Genomic DNA, 18,555 nt, shown 5'->3' with positions numbered 1-18,555 from the left:
CTTTCATCTTATGACAGAGGTCCTCAGGCTCAGAGATATTCATTTTTACAGTGTATAAATGTAATTGGAACTTTTAAAGTCTGTGAGAATATTCATAAAGGAGCTTTTATTTGCAACATTTTGCAACTCTTGTTACATTTAATTTATCTACTGACAAAGTTTTCTTCTTTTATTCACAGGTATAGATGTCTTAAGTTTCTTTCTAACCAGGTTTTCATTAGACTACCTTATTGAATTGTTCGATAAGGTAGTATTGAACAACTCTTTCAACTTTGGAACATGCATAACATTACAGTTTTTTGAAAAAAATAGTATAACCTGGGGTTTGTAATGTACTGATAGTCTAATGAAATGTCAAGAATGAAAACTGATGTTTTCAGCATTTCTTTGCACAAATCAAATTCTTATGAAGTGTGAATATATGGGACTATATTATAATTATATCATAGTAAAAGTAAAGAGTCTGTGACAGTCAGAAATGTTGAAAGCCAAATTTCACTATTTTAGTGTGCCATTTATTTGGATACTACTTAAGATAAAAAAAAAAAAAGGTATTTCTTATATATTCCATTATTAGTATAGACTGATGTATTAATATATCATCCAAGTATAATATGTTATAGTAAATTTATTTCATTTAGAATAATACATAAATTTGAAATTATTACCAAGTTTTTGCATACTATATTAAGTTGCTCGTATATTTTATAGGCATGATACTTACAATTGAAAAATAATTTACATAATTTTATTAAGTAGATTGTTGTCAGTATTATCAAGTCCATCTTGGTATGACATTAATAAAAGCATAATCATAAAAACATAATTTCTAGTCTTCAAGATGTTATGTTCTATATCCCAGGGATCAGAAAACTTTTTCTATAAAAGTCCTGATAGTAAATATTTTAGTCTTTGCAGGCCTTATAAGGGCTCTATTGCCCACTTTTCTTTTATTTATTTTTTCTTTCTTGTTTTCTTTTTAATTTTTTTTTTTCTTTATTGTTTTTAGAGAGAGAGGAAGGGAGAGGGGAGAGAGAGAGAGAAACATCGATGAGAGAGAACATAGATTGACTGCCTCCTGCATGCCCCAACTGGGAATTTGGCCCACAACCTAGGCATGTGCCCTGACCAGGAATCGAACCGGTGACCTCTCACAGGTTGACACTCAACCACTGAGCCACATCATCTGGGCTCTTGTTTTTTGTTTTTTTTCCAAAGCACGTCTTTAAACTATAAAAACCATTCTTACCAAAAGAACAGTCCACAGGTCATACTTGGCCTGTGAGCCATAGTTTGTTGATCCTTCTTCTCTGTTAACACATACAAACACACACAATAAGGCATGTTCAGTTAAAAATTATAAGGGTACATACAGCTAACTAAAAATATTTATATTTCTACAACTTGTATTATTTCCTTTTACAAGATATTGTGATTTAAAAAAAATATTGTGTACCTTTGAGAACATTATACTCATTTAGAAATATTTTTTTTAATTTGCAGTTTTACATATGGAATTCTAAGACTTGAAATTAGGAAATTCATTTTTCAGGTCATACAGGTTTTTGAATGAAGGGAAAAATGTCATGCTATTGTTTAAAGAAAAGAAAAAAGACTTTCGTAAATGTACCAGAGGACAACCGAACAGTAATTCACTTCTAGTCAGTAAGTTAAAATGAAGCAAACCTTGAAGCACATTGTAATACCATTAGTTAGCAAATGTTTAATGTCCTTTGAGTAAGTTGGTATAATATTCAACAATGAAAAAAATTGATCTGATTTTGGATACCATTCAAACCATAGTTTTGAAAGCAGACACTATCGGTTAAATGGTAACCACGATGGAGTGAAGCCACGAAAGTCGACGTGCAATGTGATGAGGGATGACTGTATAAATAAAGAACCCTACTTCGCGGAAATTCATTTATCGCATAGTAGAGTCTGGAACTGATTAACCACGATAAATGAGGGCTAACTGTATCAGGAAAATAATGGCTGTCTTTCCTTTAAATTAAATCTTTAGTTATCAACTGGAAATCATAGTTAGGATTTTAAAGAATGATACTTGTTATTTCTTAGAAAAGCAGTTGAAGAAGCAAGACACCCTGATTTACAAGGAATAACTGTTTATGTTGCACAAGATTGTACAGGTAAGGATGTATAGAATTTAAATTTCATTTGCTCATTTGGTCAGACTTTTTCATATGTGTTTAGCTTATCCCAATTATATTCTAAATGATTATGAAGGTAGGGACCATGTTTTACACATTTTTCTTCCTGTATAAGTGCCTACTTATTAAATATCCCTTAATAAACTATAACTTCTTAGTTGCAATATTAAAATAACCTATTAAAGAAATTTCCAATATTTAAAATGACTACTTAAAAAAAAGCCAAATGGGAAAGTTTAACATAGGTTTATCCTCGGGCTGCATGTGTGCCAGGTACCATTTCACTGGTGAGTATGTTTCAAGGACGGAAAATTCTTCATCTGGATATGTTTTGCAGTAGTGCTTCAGTACATGTGATAATGATGCAGCTATTGTCCAGAATTTTGCCTTGTTTTATTGTTTTGGGTCTTCTGCTTAATGACCAATATTTATAGTAATGTGAAACTTTGTTAGGGATAAAATATTTATCCCTAATACAGTTTTATCCATAATAAAATTTAATTTCCTAATAAAATAAAAACACTTTTAAAGCCTGGTTGGTGTGGTTCAGTGGTTGAGCATTGACCCATGCACCAAGAGGTTTGCTGGTTTGATTCCTGGTCAGGGCACATGCCCAGGTTGTGGGCTAGATCCCCAGTGGGGGACATGCAGGAAGCGGCCAGTCATGTTCTCTCTCATCGATGTTTCTATCTCTCTCTCCCTCTCCCTTCATCTCTCTCTAAATTCAGTAAAGAAAAAAAAATGCCTTTAAATAAGCCACCTCATGCTGTTAAGTTTACTTTTTAAAGAAATGCTGTTAACAGGATAAAATATGTTAATGTTTTGGGAAAGTTAAATATACTTCAATCATATTTAATATAAAGGTATTTACAAAATGTTTTATTTTATAAAGGTTACCCTGATAATTAACTAGTGTTTATAATGTGGAAGGAATGGTAACCAAATATGCATGCATTTTGTTTGATCTTGTTAAGATTAATTTTTAAAATTTATTTATTTATTTTTAGAGAGAAGAAGAGAGGTAGAGACAGAAAGAGTGAGAGAGAAACATCAACATCGATTTGTTGTTCCACTTATTTACGCATTAATTGGTTGCTTCTTGTGTGTGCCCTGACCAGGAATAGAACCCACAACCTTGGCTTAGTGGGACAACACTCTAACCAACTGAACTACTAGGCCAGGGCAATTAATTATATTTTTTAAGAAAGGCTGATAGCAATATGAAAATGAAAATTGTTAATTTTCAGATGAGTGTGATTTTTGTAGGTCCCATATTTATTTTTCACATAGGAAGTTTTACAAATTAGCTAAGAGTGATAATTAAACCAAAGGATATGCTTAAGTAATTAATCATTAAGTAAATTTATGAATTTGCCTTTTGTGCTCGTATTGCTAACAGTCAGCCTTGGTCTTTAAGCGTTACATATTGTTAATTAAACAACACAAAGTTCCTTATGACATAGTGATTTGTTTAATTTGAAGTAGTTCTTAAAATCTTTAACACATATGTTTAAGAATCCTAAAGGAAGAGTTTATATTAGTTTATATTAAATTATATTATTAATTTATATTGATAAATTATAGGGTTAGGAATTAGGTGAAGCCAGATTCTATTAATTCCCCCTTGCCTCTGCTGTCATTAGTATATTTAAAGGTTCCATTCTCCATTCATTTCCTCCTCCTCTTTTTTTTTTTTTAATTTTTTTCTTTATTGATTTTAGAGAGAGAGAAAGGGAAAAGGAGAGAGTGGTAAAAACATCGTTGAGAGAGAACATCGATTGGCTGCCTCTTGCATGCCCCACTCTGGGGATGTGGCCCACAACCTGGGCATGTGCCCTGACCAGGAATCGAACCGGTGACCTCTTGGTGCATGGGTTGATGCTCAGCCACTGAGCCACACTGGCTGGGCTGGACTTGAACTTGATTTCTTTGTCTCTCTCTTCTCTTTTTGATCTACCTGATCAACAGAAACTGATCAAGACCCTTAATTTAAAAACCTGTGACTGTCAGTTAACTCTAGCCTTGTCATTTTAGCACATAAAGCTCCTGATGTCCTTTATCATTTGTTCCGACCTGCATTTCCAGCATCACTGCCTTCCATGTTAATACACTAAAGTACTATCAGCCTTCAGGCCATTCCTTGCACATACTGTTATTATGTTTTTTCATGCCTTTGCACCTATTGCCTCTGCTTAGAATGCCCCTTATTATTAAAATGTCTCTTGTTTGCTCTTAACTTATTTTTTAAGAACACTCTCAAGGTTTGCACCTTTGGTAAAGCCATTCCCTACTCCCATCAGGCAGAATTAGTTTATTTTTCTGTGTTCTGTAACATTTCAGAAATACCTCCATTAAATGTTGCACTTGAAATCACTAGCAATATCACCTCATGATTACGTTTCTCCCTGTAGATCAATGATTGTTAAGGTAGCAGGGGGAGGGGAAAAGCATCAGAAGCATTTGGTTGGGAATCTGCTGGAGTGAGCCTGTTATGGAATTGGACTATTTCAAGGTCCTTACATATGTTAGAAGTAGTGGGAAAACACCAAAATGATTAAACTAGACACTCTGAAATCGGGATCTTATTTGCTATCATACCCCCCTAGCATAGAACACCTCAGTAAATAGGAGGCCCTCAATAAGTGTGTGCTGAATGAAGAAGTGTAAGAGGCATTTGATAAGGGAGAAATTGTTTTACATGCCATTGGAAATATTATTACTTTGTCTTAATTTTGGCAGTATTTGTTTCTGGAGGGAGTAAATTTCTCTGAAGGGAAACTTTATTTGATTGGCATCTGTATTAGTTCAGAGAAGTCAAAGATAGGAGATGGTCATGTGTACACTGCCTTAGAAAAGTGAAAGAATTTAAAGGTCTGTCATCAGAAACCACTACTGAGTAGTTTAGAGAAAGTGAGAGATAGAATTGAAACAAATGGAAATAACTATTGTGGCATTTTTGTAGCTTTGGTTTAGACCAGTGATTTTCAACCCACGTGCCGCAAGACTTTTTAAAACATGTAATACCTGACTATTTTAGCCTAAAAGAGGGCACTGATCTCTTTTTCCTTCGATTGTCAAATAAAAAATGACAACAGCCAACATAATAATAGCTGTTCTGTGTCAATTAATTAAAATTATACCTATTTTTTTAAGTCAGATCAGCATTATATATATATATATATATATATATATATATATATATATATATATTTTTTTTTTATGTACCACAGACTTTTAGTAATTAGTTTACGTGTGCCATGAGATGAAAAAGGTTGAAAACCACTGGTTTGGACTGCCTGTGGGAAAAGGGGAAGCCTGTGTACAGAGAATCTGATAGCTCATAGTTTAAATTTGGAATTTAAAGGGAAGAACTGGGGCACAAGAGACAGAATTCGTTAATCAGTTAACTGGAAGAGCAGAAGAGTTTGGGTAAACTGACGGTGTGTGAGTGTAAAGCAAATTTTGAGTAAAACTATTTTATGTTGAACAAAACAAAATAAAGTTTTGTCTGTATTTGTTTCCACCAAATTCTCTCATTTTCTCTTGAATCATTCCACCCCTCATTTCACTAAAACTGCCCTTATCAATAATTTGAACTTGCTAAATCCAGTGGTCACTTCCCAGTCCTCACATCACACAGTCTGTCAGTAGCAGCTGATACAGCCCACCACTTCCTCCTTTTCTTTGAAACTTTTTGTTCACTTAGTTTCCAGAACACTACTCAGATTCCCTCTAACTCCTTGTCCATGCCTCCAGTCTCCTTTGCTGGTGTTTCCATGTCTCCCTGATCTCTGAAATTGTTTGTGTGGTGCTCAGCCATTAGACTTCGTCCCAGCCTCATGGCTTTATGGTACCATCTGTATGCTGTCAGTACCCCAAATTTATAGGTCCATCCTGGGCCTCTCCCCAGAACAGGCTTTTATTTCCATAACTGCCTATGCATCCTCTCTGTTTGGATGTCTAATAGACATCGCAATCTTAGTATGTCTAAAACTGAGTTACCGATCCTCCCTGTTATATTTGTCCCTCCTACAGTCTCCTCTGTCTTTGTAAATGGCAGCTCTTACTCTGCTTGCTTATAGCAAAACCCTTCAAATCTCTCATGACTCTTTTCTTTTGGCTTCTCACACCTTACATTTAACATATTATGGAGTTCTTTATCCTCAAACTGATCATTCTCACCACCTCCACATGACCATCCTGTCTTCATAATTCCCTGTCTTCATAATTACTGCCTTTGTTCAAGCCGTTGTCATCCATCGCTGAATCCCCGCAATGGTTTTCTTTTTTTTTTTTTTTTATCCTCACCCGAGGACATTTTTCCATTTTTTTGCACAGATAGAGTGGGAGGGAGAGAGAGGAAGAGAGAGAGAGAGAAACATCGACGTGAAAGGGACACATCGAGTGGCTGCCACCCGCACGACCAACTGCAACCGAGGTACATGCTCTTAGCGGGAACCAAACCCGGGTCTCTCCAGACCGCAGGCCGATGCTCTAACCGCTGAGCCAAACCGGCCAGGGCCCCGCAATGGTTTTCTAACCTTTCTCTGCTTCACCTCTTGCCCCTACAGTCTGTTGTCAACACATGAACCAAACTGGTGAAGTGTAAGTCAGAGCAGGACATTCCTTTCCTAAAAAAACTCTTCAATGGCTTCCCATCTCACTTAAAGTAAAAGCTGAAGTTTTCACAATGGCGTTTAGGAGTTCACTCAATCTGTCTTTCACTCTCTCCTAACCTGTAACTTCATCTCCTTACCTTATTTCTGCTCCTGTACGCTTTGCTCATTTCCCTTCAGGCATTGGCATCTTATTCCTGCAATATACTAGCTGTGCTTCTGCCCTGAGGCATTTGCACGCGGTGATCTTTGACCTAGAATGTTCTTCTCCCAGGTGTCGGCATTACTCGGTTTCTTACTTGAAGTCTTGACTTAAATATTAGTTTCTCATAGGACCATGCCTACCATCTGATTTTAAATTGTCCCTGCCCCCAGCATTTCCTATCATCTTTCTCCCTTTGTTTTTCCTTGAAGCACCCATCACCATCTGACATACATTTTATTTATTTATTGCCCATTTCCTTATATTAGAGTGTATGCTCTCTGAAGACAGGGTTTTTCTTTGTTGTGCTCACTCCTGAAGCCCCAGTGCTATATAGTAGCTACTCAATAAGTATCTATTAACTGCATAAATGAGGTAGGTATTTTTAGCTCATTGAGACCTTGATAGTGATGAGAGAGATCCAACGAGTGGTCAATGTGGGGATATTAGGATAAAAATGTTTCTGAAAACACTTAATACATATTTATTATGTTTTTTTTTCTTTCAGTTTACAGTTCAGATGTGATTGATAAACAGTGTACATCCATGGCCTCTGATAATACAGATGACAAAGCTGTTATTATTCTAGTACCTGTTAGACTTGGTGGAGAAAGAACCAATACCGACTACCTAGAGTTTATAAAGGTAGGAGATGAGAGCTCATTTTTTTTAAGGCAATGCTAGCTCATATGAAAAATACAGATTTGTAATATTTTTTTTATTAAGTGGTTGATGGTAATTTTATCGTTGTAGATTATAAAGTTTGACATTAAAGACTTTTTGAGAGAGGAAGGGAGAGGGAGAGAGAAAGAGAAACATTGATGTGAGAATGAAACATTGGTTGGCTGCCTCGTGCATGCCCCCTATCGGGAATCGAGCCGAAACCTGGGCATGTGCCCTAACCGGGAATCGAACCAGCAACCTTTTGGTGCATGGGATGATTCCCAACCAACTTAGCCACACCAGCCAGGGCTGACATTAGGAATTATAAATTTCCGTGTTACAAGATCAGTTGTGATTTGAAGAGTGCAGTGTTCTATGACAAAATGAAAAGCCTTTTGATTTGTGTAACTAATCAAGGAGACACAGATGCAGCAAAAGTCATAATCTGTAATATGTCTACAGTTCCTATTATCGTTATTTATAATTTTTTAAAGTATGTACCCACATTAAAACCCACATTAAACTATGTTGAATAATTATTGGAAAAAACTGACTTTACTCTTATGGCCACATCATCTGTTAATTTGTTTCCTGTGTCACCATGAGGTCAATAAGAAGTTAGGATGATTTTTTATATAGACAGAAATGATGAAGACAGTATGGGGGGAGGTTCTAACTTTGTTTTCTTCGTATCAATCAGTTATGAATCTGTTCTGTTTCAGAAACAGTTTTTTTCCCTTAAAGAACCTAATTATGTTATCTTGTTTTGAACACCAAGGTATTCAGTTGTCATAAAACTTTTAATTTTTGAAATACTTAGTTTATGGTTAATATTATAGTATTTATATTATTTTCATAGTTTTTATAAAATGTTTCTTTTGATCAAGGGCAGAGATGGAAATTCATTTTGAATGGAGTGTTATGGGATATAGTAATCTTGAAATAAAGTCTAGATTTGTGTTTTATGATTCAGTAACAGTTTTTCCCCCCCGATGAAGCATTAATCCCATATTGTGGTCCCTATCTATATGGTGGAAAATATATCCTCAGGCCAAACTGTATTTATTCTAAAAGTCTAGAGTAGTTCTTTTCATTATATGATATATACAAATCTTCTAGCTGGTTTATTGGCTTTTCCTAATAGTTACTAACATTTTGTAGGTACATTTGTTACTAATAATACCAATAATATAATATATTGATAACATATGAATCCTTTAGATAGAAATGGGGTTTTGATTTCTAAACTTTTAGTGGAGCTTTCGGTAGAACGTGTGAAGTTATGAACCATTTCATCTGGAGAGTCCATTGAGGGTTTTGAGACTTGGGGCATCTTGTCATGTCTCAGTAGGTTCTAACCAAATGTGAACTGGATCTCCTCCCCTTTTTCTGCTACCTTGAAAAGATTAGAAACGGAGCCAATTTTGAAACTGACTCCTTTCATCAAAACCCCATTGCTGGTGCAGTGGGCTGCAGATGTTATATCTGGCTGAGGGCTTTGCTCTTTGGTGGTATTTATAGTATCTATCGGGGTGGGTCTGCCTAATGCTCCTGAGATTCACTGGCGCCTGAACTGTGGTGAAACGAACCCTGGTTAGCATACAGGAGTTGCTCAACAAATGTTCGTTAACTCTCATTTTTGTATAACACATTCAATACAGATTTATCTCATTTTGCCCTCACAATAGCTAGGAACTGGATTGCCTTTATAAAACAAGAATGACAGAAGTTATGTGATATGTTCAAGTTCAGATAGCAAATTGGTAATAGAGACTAGAACTTTTGGTTGTTTTTCATATTACTTAAAATACGGAATTTTCAGAATGTAACCTTTTTTTTTGCTTTTGCTAAATTAATTTATACTGTAGTACATTAAAATGAGAGAGCAGTGACTATTTGAACATTTTAATTTTTTCAATTATCAGGTTAAAATGGCTGAAATGGCTGACTGAAGTAGATTATATGATAGGTGTTATGCTTGGTGGGGTGGGGGTGGGGGTATGTGGTTGGGTCAAAAGCCAAAATGAAAGCACATAAAGAGGCATTCACTTAGAAGTGTAAAAACTGTCTAATCGACCTCAAAGAAAATTTATCTTCCATTTCCTCTCCTCTTTTGTCCTCCTCCTCCTCCTCCTCCTCTTCCACCTCCAACTCTACCCACCCCACATCCTCCATCTCCCCTCCTCTCTTCCTCCTTCATCAGCAGTTGTATTTTTTCCTGCCAAACCATTGTACATTATGCTCTCTAAAATTCACCTTTCAGTTATGTTTTTCAAATTTATTAATCAAGGTAATTCCACAGTATTTCAGAGGTGGTACCTTCTCCTTTATCATTCTGGGAGGAGAAAGAAATTTGGTGTGGTGCTTAATCAGCCCTTACCAGAGGAAGTTTGTTTATTTTCAAGGGACCTGGAATGAGGAAAATCTAATATGTTCTCTTTCTTCAGCAAGACAAATTAGGACTTTACTTTTTGACTGATTACTTCAGTCTTATTTATCGCTTTGTGGACATAGCTCAGGAGATTCTCACCTCGGGATAACTGTGAAGAGGTTTTTTAGGAACTGAGAAGTGTTTGAGTTTCCAGAAACACAGCCTCCTATATGGACTGGCATTCTAGCTCCTGGTCTGCTTCTGAGTGTTTGTTGCCGAGTCTGCTCTAGTCTGTTGTAAAGGGAAATAGAGACCCAAAGTCTTTCCTCCATTACTTGGACTCCTTCTGAGAACCAGTAATGATTCTTGCTGTATATTTTTCTTGGCTTTGAGGGACTTAGAATGTTCACTCCCTCATGGGCCCCTAAGTCATAAGCGTTGTGTTTCAGTTGATCAGGTTATCTCAAGGTAAAGTAAGACACTGCCTAATTGTGTTAGGATTTTTATTTAGGGGGAAAGCAGTAAACTTGTTAATGATAAATAACTATTATTGTCAAGTGAGGTATTTTTATATAATTTCATCTTAACTTATATTTTAGTTAGTGCTAAAATTTCAACCTAGTATGCCTTCACTATTTTATTTCATCTTTTTCAGTTACAGTTCTCCTTTCCAAAAAAACCCTCTGTATTTCCACAAGACCGAGAGGGTTATTTATAACTGAGAACCTGAAAACAATTTAAATATTCATAATGGGGGTTTTAAAGCACATTTTGTTATCGTCATAAAATAGAATATTTTATAGTCATTAAATGTAATGTAGGTCTATATTTATTGATAGGAAATACTGTTTATGATATATAGAATGACAAGAGTTGCAACAGTATGCATTGTATGATGCCACATATATCAAATTGTATTTGTAAATCTATGTGTGAATATAGGTAATATAGATGTCAGGAAGGTTTCCCCCCAAATGTTAATTATGATGAGCTCTGGCTGTTGGAATTTGGGGAAATTTTTACTGTGTGTGTTTTTATTTCAACGACCACGTATTTTTAAGAAAATAATTAAGCTGGAAAAAAACCACTATGTTTTAATTACTTGTTAAAGGGGAAAAAGCATTTGTTTATATATTCTTTATTTTTATATCTTCTAGATTTCAAAACATCCTCTCATTTACGAGAAGGAAAGGTTTACTGTTGTTTAATACTTTAAAAAAAAAAATAACATGCTTTATCACTATTAGTGTTTTCTAACATAATATATGCTAAAATTAATGCAGGAGCTATTGACAAGACATTAATTGATCCCACTGGACGTGTGTTTAATTGACCTCACTGGTTTTTTTTTTTTTTTTTTTTTTTAAGGTATAGAAAATTATTTGGCCCAGTTTAAATAGAGTTCTGCTTAGAATGATGCTGAGGGGCATACTAAATAATTTATTGCGGTATCTCTGATATTTTATAATTAGTAAAATAAATCAGCTTTAAATACAATAGTAATTATTATTTTCCTTGGATTAAAATGTTTTCACTAGTCTTTATATTTATTCCAAATGAAGTAGCATAAAAAAAATAAATCTGTCAAGTAAATACCATTAATTAGAAAATGGTTTTTAGTTTGGGATTCTGAGATTCAAGGTTCAATGAAAACAGTAACAAGGTCTAAGAGATATTTCTATCTTTTCAAAAACTCTCATGAAAATAAGGCTGTACCAGCAACGAAAGTCTCGGTGTTTTGGCTTTGGCAGAACATTTTATTGTCTTTATGTGGTGACATTGTCTCTATATTTGGCACGCAGTAGTTTCTTGATGTTCCTGAGTGACATGCTGGTCAGAATAATTGATTTAGTCATGTTAACATTGAGTGATTTAGGAAGATAGTCTGGTAGAATGATTTCAGAACATGGGGACAGATGTAATAAAAATGAAACTGGTGGTGAAAAATGTGAGAACTACTAATATTGAAAATACAAATTTGATTGCTTTAAATAATTACCATTTGTCTCTTGACTCTAAATCTGAATTAATTTCTTTTGGCAGGGTATTTTAAGCCTTGAATATTGTGTGGGAATTATTGGTGGCAAACCAAAACAGTCATATTACTTTGCTGGATTTCAAGGTTAGTGATTTGGTAAAGTGTATTCCCTCATTGTTTTCTTTGAAAAGTCGGTAAGTTAATGTGGGATCATCTGGAAGCAGGATGATTAACAGAGCAAAATGAGTACCTTATAAGTTCATCAGTCCTACCATAGCCACTCATTTGTCATTTGAGCCACAACATAATTGGATTCTGCAAAATGTATGTTTAATTTCTGTTATTGCATAAACAAGGCATAATTTATTGGTTTCACTAAACTTCAGAAGACATTGCTTTCACATTCTGGCAGTTGCTATTTACATATTTACTTTTTACCAGGTTTAGTGGTGCTAGTTGATGATAAAATGACAAGCAATATGTTCTTCCTGTCAGAATAAAGTAGTGCAATACATTTTTCATGTGCAAACTGTAGAATATAATTGTGTGTTTGTGAAAGTAATTTTATCACCAAAAATTAAATGACAATCTCATCACTTTATAAAAATTCTGCTTATACAAGCATATTTGATTATGCAAAAGTTAATCTGTCCTGTGCAAACCTATGTTTCAGTCAATGAATATCAGTCTGGCAAGCTGTTACTCCCAGATTTTTTTTCAGCTATTCTACATAGAAATTGGATTGTAAGCAGTGTAATAATAAGGTGTTTTTTGAATTACTTGTCTTCTGTTTTGTCCTTGCAGATGACAGTTTGATTTACATGGATCCTCATTACTGCCAGTCTTTTGTAGATGTCAGCATAAAGGATTTCTCTCTTGAGGTACTATGGATTAAGAGCTGTTTTCTTACCATATGAAGCAAACTCTAATTATTTAGAGATGTGCTAGGCAGCTAGGCTTTTATGGTATTACACTTATAGCTTAATAATCAATATTTTACTGATTTATAAAACCATATCCCACACACCATGGTCAAAGGTTAAATAATTTCATGCTGAATATTAATTTATGATATACTTTCTTTTCCATTTATCTTTGTCTCTAACTTGTTTGACACCCTAGCCCTACCAAAATAATTCTGCAAGCCTCCAAGTAATTTTGTAGATGTACAACTGAACAGTATTGAGGAATAAAAATGTTAGGCATGTTTAAAACAAAGAAAGAAAGAAAAAGGGGGAAAAATAGATGACAGAGTAGGGTTAGAATGACAAGGTGATTTAAGGAGACTGCTAATTATTTTGCTGCAAGTCTAATATGCAAATCTTAGCCTCTAAGTTTTCAAGAGCTTAATTAGATTTAAATTTTTGTTTTAGCTTTGATTTCATAACAACTTCTTTTCCTTTATGTTGGCCATTTTATGATCCAGTATTTTAATTCAGAAAATCTGAGAGTGCATAGGTGAGACATGTAATTATGACATTGTTTTGGATCTTGTTTTCCCAGTTGATGCTTTTATAAACTTTTAAAATAATCATTTGAGTGGCATGGATCACTAATTCACAAGGGCTTGACAAGTTAGAAATGTGGCTCAGCACTTTGTTTTAGTAATAGCTTGCTAGCTAATAGTATTACCTAAAAATATTTAATGAAAAGATTACGAAAATGGATCAACTTCAAGATTAAAATATGATTCAGAAAAATACATTATAAAACATTCTAGCACCCTTTGTAAACTGTTACCTCAACTAAAGTCCAAGCATGTTGAGGCCAAAGATCAGGTTTGCTTTCTGCTGTCTTCCTTCATAGTATCTTGAATGTAAACCTTAATAAGTATTTCTAGTTGACTAATTGATACTGGGGGAGGCACTTGAGAATTATGCTATATGAAGCATGTGGTAATTGTTTCTGCTGCATTGTGGTCTTGTGACACTGATTCCTGTGTCTAAGTTACATTTCTAGTGTACGTATGTGTGCCAGTATGACTCCTTAACAAAGGAGATACTTGAGATTCAGATAGAAATTTGTTCATAAAGTTCTAGTATTATCTAAAATAGGCAAATTAAAAGATTATTGGTGTATTTTGCCGAGTGAAATAAGCCAGTCAGAGAAAGACAAGTACCACATGATCTCACTTATTTATGGAATATCATGAGCAAAATAAGCTGTCAATCAAACTAGATCCAGATACATGGAAGTAGGGAACAGACTAACAAACCTGAGAGGGAAGGGGATTGGGAGGGTTGGGAAGAGATAAACCAAAGAACTTATATACATATATGCACAACCAATGGACACAGACAATAGTTTGAGGAAAGCAGGAGTGGGGTAGGAGCAGGGAAGAGAGGGGGTCAAAGAGGGAAAAGGGGGGGACATCTGTAATACTTTCAACAATAAAGATAAAAGTAAATAAATAAATAAGAATAAATAAAAGATTATTGGTGTTCATATTTTGGCCAGTAGAGAGAGACTAGTCCTCTGATATTTTGAGAGACTCTGCAAAGATGCCAAGTGAATGAACATCCTGGGTCTGTCTACACAATCAGTGTTAGAAAGGTTGCAGCTCATTATTAGGAGAGTGATGCAACACTTCACAAGTGAGTCAATAAAAACTTTAAGTAGGGTGATAGTAGTGAGAATGGAAAAGATGAATTGATTTTAAGAGACTTTTAAAACTATGTTTGTATTGATTTTTTAGAGAGAGAGAAACATCCATGAGAGAGAAACATGGATCGGCTGCCTCCTGCATACCCCTCACTGGGGATCGAGCCCAAAATCCAGGCATGTGGCCTCTCTGGGAATCGAACCAGGACCAGTCCATGGGCCGACCGACGCTCAATCCTCTGAGCACACCAGCCGGGCTGATTTTAAGAGACTTTTTAAAGTAAAATTTGGTGAAATTAGGTAGCTTCTTAAATGCACAGAAGCATTTATTTCTTATACATTGGGACTCCAAGAAATTAGGTTTAGGTGTTATATTTTTGAAATGCTGCTAGAGGATCTCAACCTGTCTGGGTAATTCCTCTGGACAATTTTTCATTTTTTTCAACTCAGGGATCTATCTTAGATATTTTTGAATAGCACATTTATTTCCCTATGAGAGTATAATGTAAGAATTATAGCAAGTTGTTCATCTATATACAGAAATAACATTTTGCTTTTTTTTTTTAAGAGACTCTTTTCCCCTTTATTGATTTTAGAGAGGGAGAGATAGAAACATCGATGAGAGAAAACATCGATTGGTCGCCTCCTGCATGCCCCCAACTGGGGGATTTGGTCCTCAACCTGGGCATGTGCCCTGACTGGGAATCAAACAGGAGACCTCTTGGTGCATGGATGGAGGCTCAACCATTGAGCCACACTGGCCGGACATACTTTTTGCTTTTTATCATATTTAAAGCTTAATGTGCTCCAAATGGAGATATTTTAACGACCCTATCTTATTACCCATCCTTGCCTTGCTATGTTGGTTGTGTGTCTATATGCTATGAAATTTTGCAGTGGATTGATGACATACATAAATTATATGCATGTTCTAAACCACCCTTTGTGCCTCAATTATTAAAATTATTTTATTTATCTTTTTATTCTCCCTCAAGGATATTTTTCCATTTATCTTTATTTATTTATTTATTTATTTTATCCTCACCCGAGGACATTTTTCCATTTTTTTATTCAAACAGAATGGGAGGGAGAGAAAGGAAGAGAGAGAAACATCGACGTGAAAGGGACACATCGAGTGGCTGCCACCCGCACAACCCAACCAGGGCCAGGGACAAACTGCAACCGAAGTATATACCCTTAGCGGGAACTGAACCTGGGTCTCTCTGGACCGCAGGCTGACGCTCTAACCGCTGAGCAAAACTGGCCAGGACTCCATTTATCTTTAGACAGAGTAGTAGAGAGGGAGAGAGAGAGAGAGAGACAGAGGAGAGAGAGAAATATCAGTGCGAGAGAGACACATCGACTAGTTGCCTCCTGTGGGACCCTGAGCAGGGCCGGGGATGAACTGCAACCCAGGAATGTGCCCTTGGCCGGAATCAAACCCAGGTCTTATTGGTCCGTGGGCTGATGCTCTAACCGCTGAGCAAAACTGGTCAGGGCTAAATTTATTTTTGAAAGCAACTTTGTTTTTTTTAATCAATACTTCTTTTGGTAAATAGATGGAAAAATTAAAATCTTGGATTTTTAAATTCAGTTCTAGGTAAATAATTGTTAAATAAGGGAGTGCCCTGAATTCAATAGGATTATGAACATTTAAGAAAGTAGTAATATATCAGAATATAAGAGATTGAAGGAGAGATTTAGCAGATCATATATTTTTGTTATTGTTCTTGTGGTGTGGAATTCCTATAGTTCAAGTTGAACTTCTAAAATTTTGAGACCAAATCTGACCAAGTTACTTCTTTCTTTTTAAACTATCATTTATCGAGCTTTTTCCATGTACAAGGCACCATTCTATGCACTGCAATTAGAGTCTTTTGTTGAACTTTTCAGTAGCTCCAAATACTTTGATTATATATATTTATATTAATGTTTAATTCTTGTGACACTTTCTTCTAAAATATATTATTATACACAATTGGATTTTTAATCTTCATTTAGTTTTAACATTGTAAAGTGAAGGTAAGTGGTCATATTTAGATCCCAAGTTTGATTGTGGGGATGTGCCAGGGCAGTCCTTGGTTTGGACTGAGGACTAGATCTCATGGTTTCCTGCTGGGGCATATCATAATGTGTAAACTCATACTCTCATTTTCGTGTAGAGAATGGGATTCAAAGATGCAGCATGAACAACCTTAAAGGAAAAGTCATGAAAAGATAACTTGAAAGTAGAGGGAATGAGAACTCTAATAGGCCTTAGCAGGGTATGCTTAACTGTGGGCTTCCACTGTCAGCTGTTGGGATGAGAGGACGTGCATGTGCATGCATGTGTGTGTGCGTGTGCGTGTGCGTGTGCGTGTGTGTAAGTTAAGATTTCCTAAACCCCAGACTATTGCTTCGTGTTATACTTTTGGAATGACCAGTTCTAACTCTTATGCTATTAAGGTAACATTACCTTAATTTTAACATTTTATTATTAAGGTAAGAAAAGCCTTATTAGTACACATGTTAGTCTGTTCTAATTCCTGGGCCCACAACTTCAGGTTTCAGGTTTTAGGCTCATATAGTGGTGACTGCTTTAATTTATCCAGGTAAATTCAGAGAATCCTAGCTATTAGAATGATGTGATATGATTAGAGAGGTGGATAAGTGAATTCACCAGTGAAAGATGTATCCTGTAGGAATTACACATGTGGACTGTAGTTAGTGGGAGGTGCTTTTTAGTACGTGTATTCTCTAGTTAACTGAGGAAGCTTCATCTAAATCACCAAAATAGCATAGCTACCCCTAAAAGCATTTGTTTCATTATTGTTTGTACATGTTTAGGTAATATAAACCACTTGTCCAAATAATAAGCCTAGAACAGTGCCTGGCATTTAGTAGATGCCTACTAACTCTTGTTGAAGCATGAATAAATAGTGTATTTAAAAAATTAAATAAAACAAGAAATGACTCACCTTGGCTAGTTTTTTTCAGAAACATTTCATTGTCACAGAATTGTATCAGGTGAACGCTCCCTAAATTTTGTCAGAATTTTAAAAATTAAAAAAGGAATAAGTGCATAGTTAAAAGAATTATTGCAAAATAAACATAACCTTGTAATACCACTTGGGAAAATATTTTAAAATATAACTTGTTTTGCAATAAACAGAAATAATTCTGAATTATAAATTAATGTTGGTTTGACTTCAGGATCTTCTTGGGTCAACAAAAGAATATAATTTTAAGTTTAACTGATATAAAATGCCTCTCTGTAATAAGAGTCCTTGTATTCATGTAGTAACACCCTATAGCAATTTCAGTTTTCATTGATCAGAGATCTGTGTCAGTGTTTTTGTGGATAATTAGTGTTTTTTGCAGATGTCAAAACAACCATGAATAGCAATTTAGTGTTAACTATCTATGATGACTGAAGCAACACTGAAATAGCACCAAGTCTATTCTGGTTTAGTCTTATTGATTTTTTTTTTTCTTCTTTGATTTTTTTAGAGAGAGAGGGAGAGAGAGATAGAAACATCGATGAGAGAGAACATTGATTGGCTGCCTCCTGCATGCCCCGCACTGGGGATTTGGCCCACAACCTGGGCATGTGCCCTGACCAGGAATCGAACTGGTGACCTCTCGGTGTATGGATCTGTGCTCAACCACTGAGCCACACAAGCCAGGCAGTCTTACTGGTTCTTACATAAAAACTTTAATCAGCCCTGGCCGGTTTGGCTCAGTAGTTAGAGTGTCAGCCTGCGGTCCAGAGAGACCTGGGTTCGGTTCCCGCTAAGGGCACGTACCTCAGTTATAGTTTGTCCCAGGCCCTGGTTGGGTTGTGCGGGTGGTAGCCACTCGATATGTCCCTTTCACGTCGATGTTTCTCTCTCTCTCTCTCTTCCTCTCTCTCCCTCCCACTCTGTCTGAACAAAAAAATGGAAAAATGTCCTTGGGTGAGGATAAAAAAAAAT

The 18,555-nt window shown here is 35.6% G+C and overlaps 1 protein-coding gene across 6 annotated transcripts in view; it reads left to right on the top strand.

Annotated features, from left to right (window-relative positions):
* ATG4C (autophagy related 4C cysteine peptidase) overlaps positions 1-18,555 on the top strand; it is an 89,573-nt gene that overhangs the window by 46,889 nt on the left and 24,129 nt on the right. For all 6 annotated transcript variants that reach the window (XM_036256651.1, XM_036256649.1, XM_036256646.1 and 3 more), the window contains 4 exons: positions 2,080-2,150; positions 7,498-7,634; positions 12,067-12,145; positions 12,806-12,882. In XM_036256651.1, coding sequence (XP_036112544.1) covers positions 2,080-2,150; positions 7,498-7,634; positions 12,067-12,145; positions 12,806-12,882 — 364 coding nt within the window. The remainder of the gene's footprint in view (positions 1-2,079; positions 2,151-7,497; positions 7,635-12,066; positions 12,146-12,805; positions 12,883-18,555) is intronic.

The sequence above is a fragment of the Molossus molossus genome, unplaced genomic scaffold (assembly GCF_014108415.1).
Source record: "Molossus molossus isolate mMolMol1 unplaced genomic scaffold, mMolMol1.p scaffold_m16_p_12, whole genome shotgun sequence".
Lineage (NCBI taxonomy): Eukaryota > Metazoa > Chordata > Mammalia > Chiroptera > Molossidae > Molossus > Molossus molossus.
This window is presented reverse-complemented; position numbering and strand designations above follow the sequence as displayed.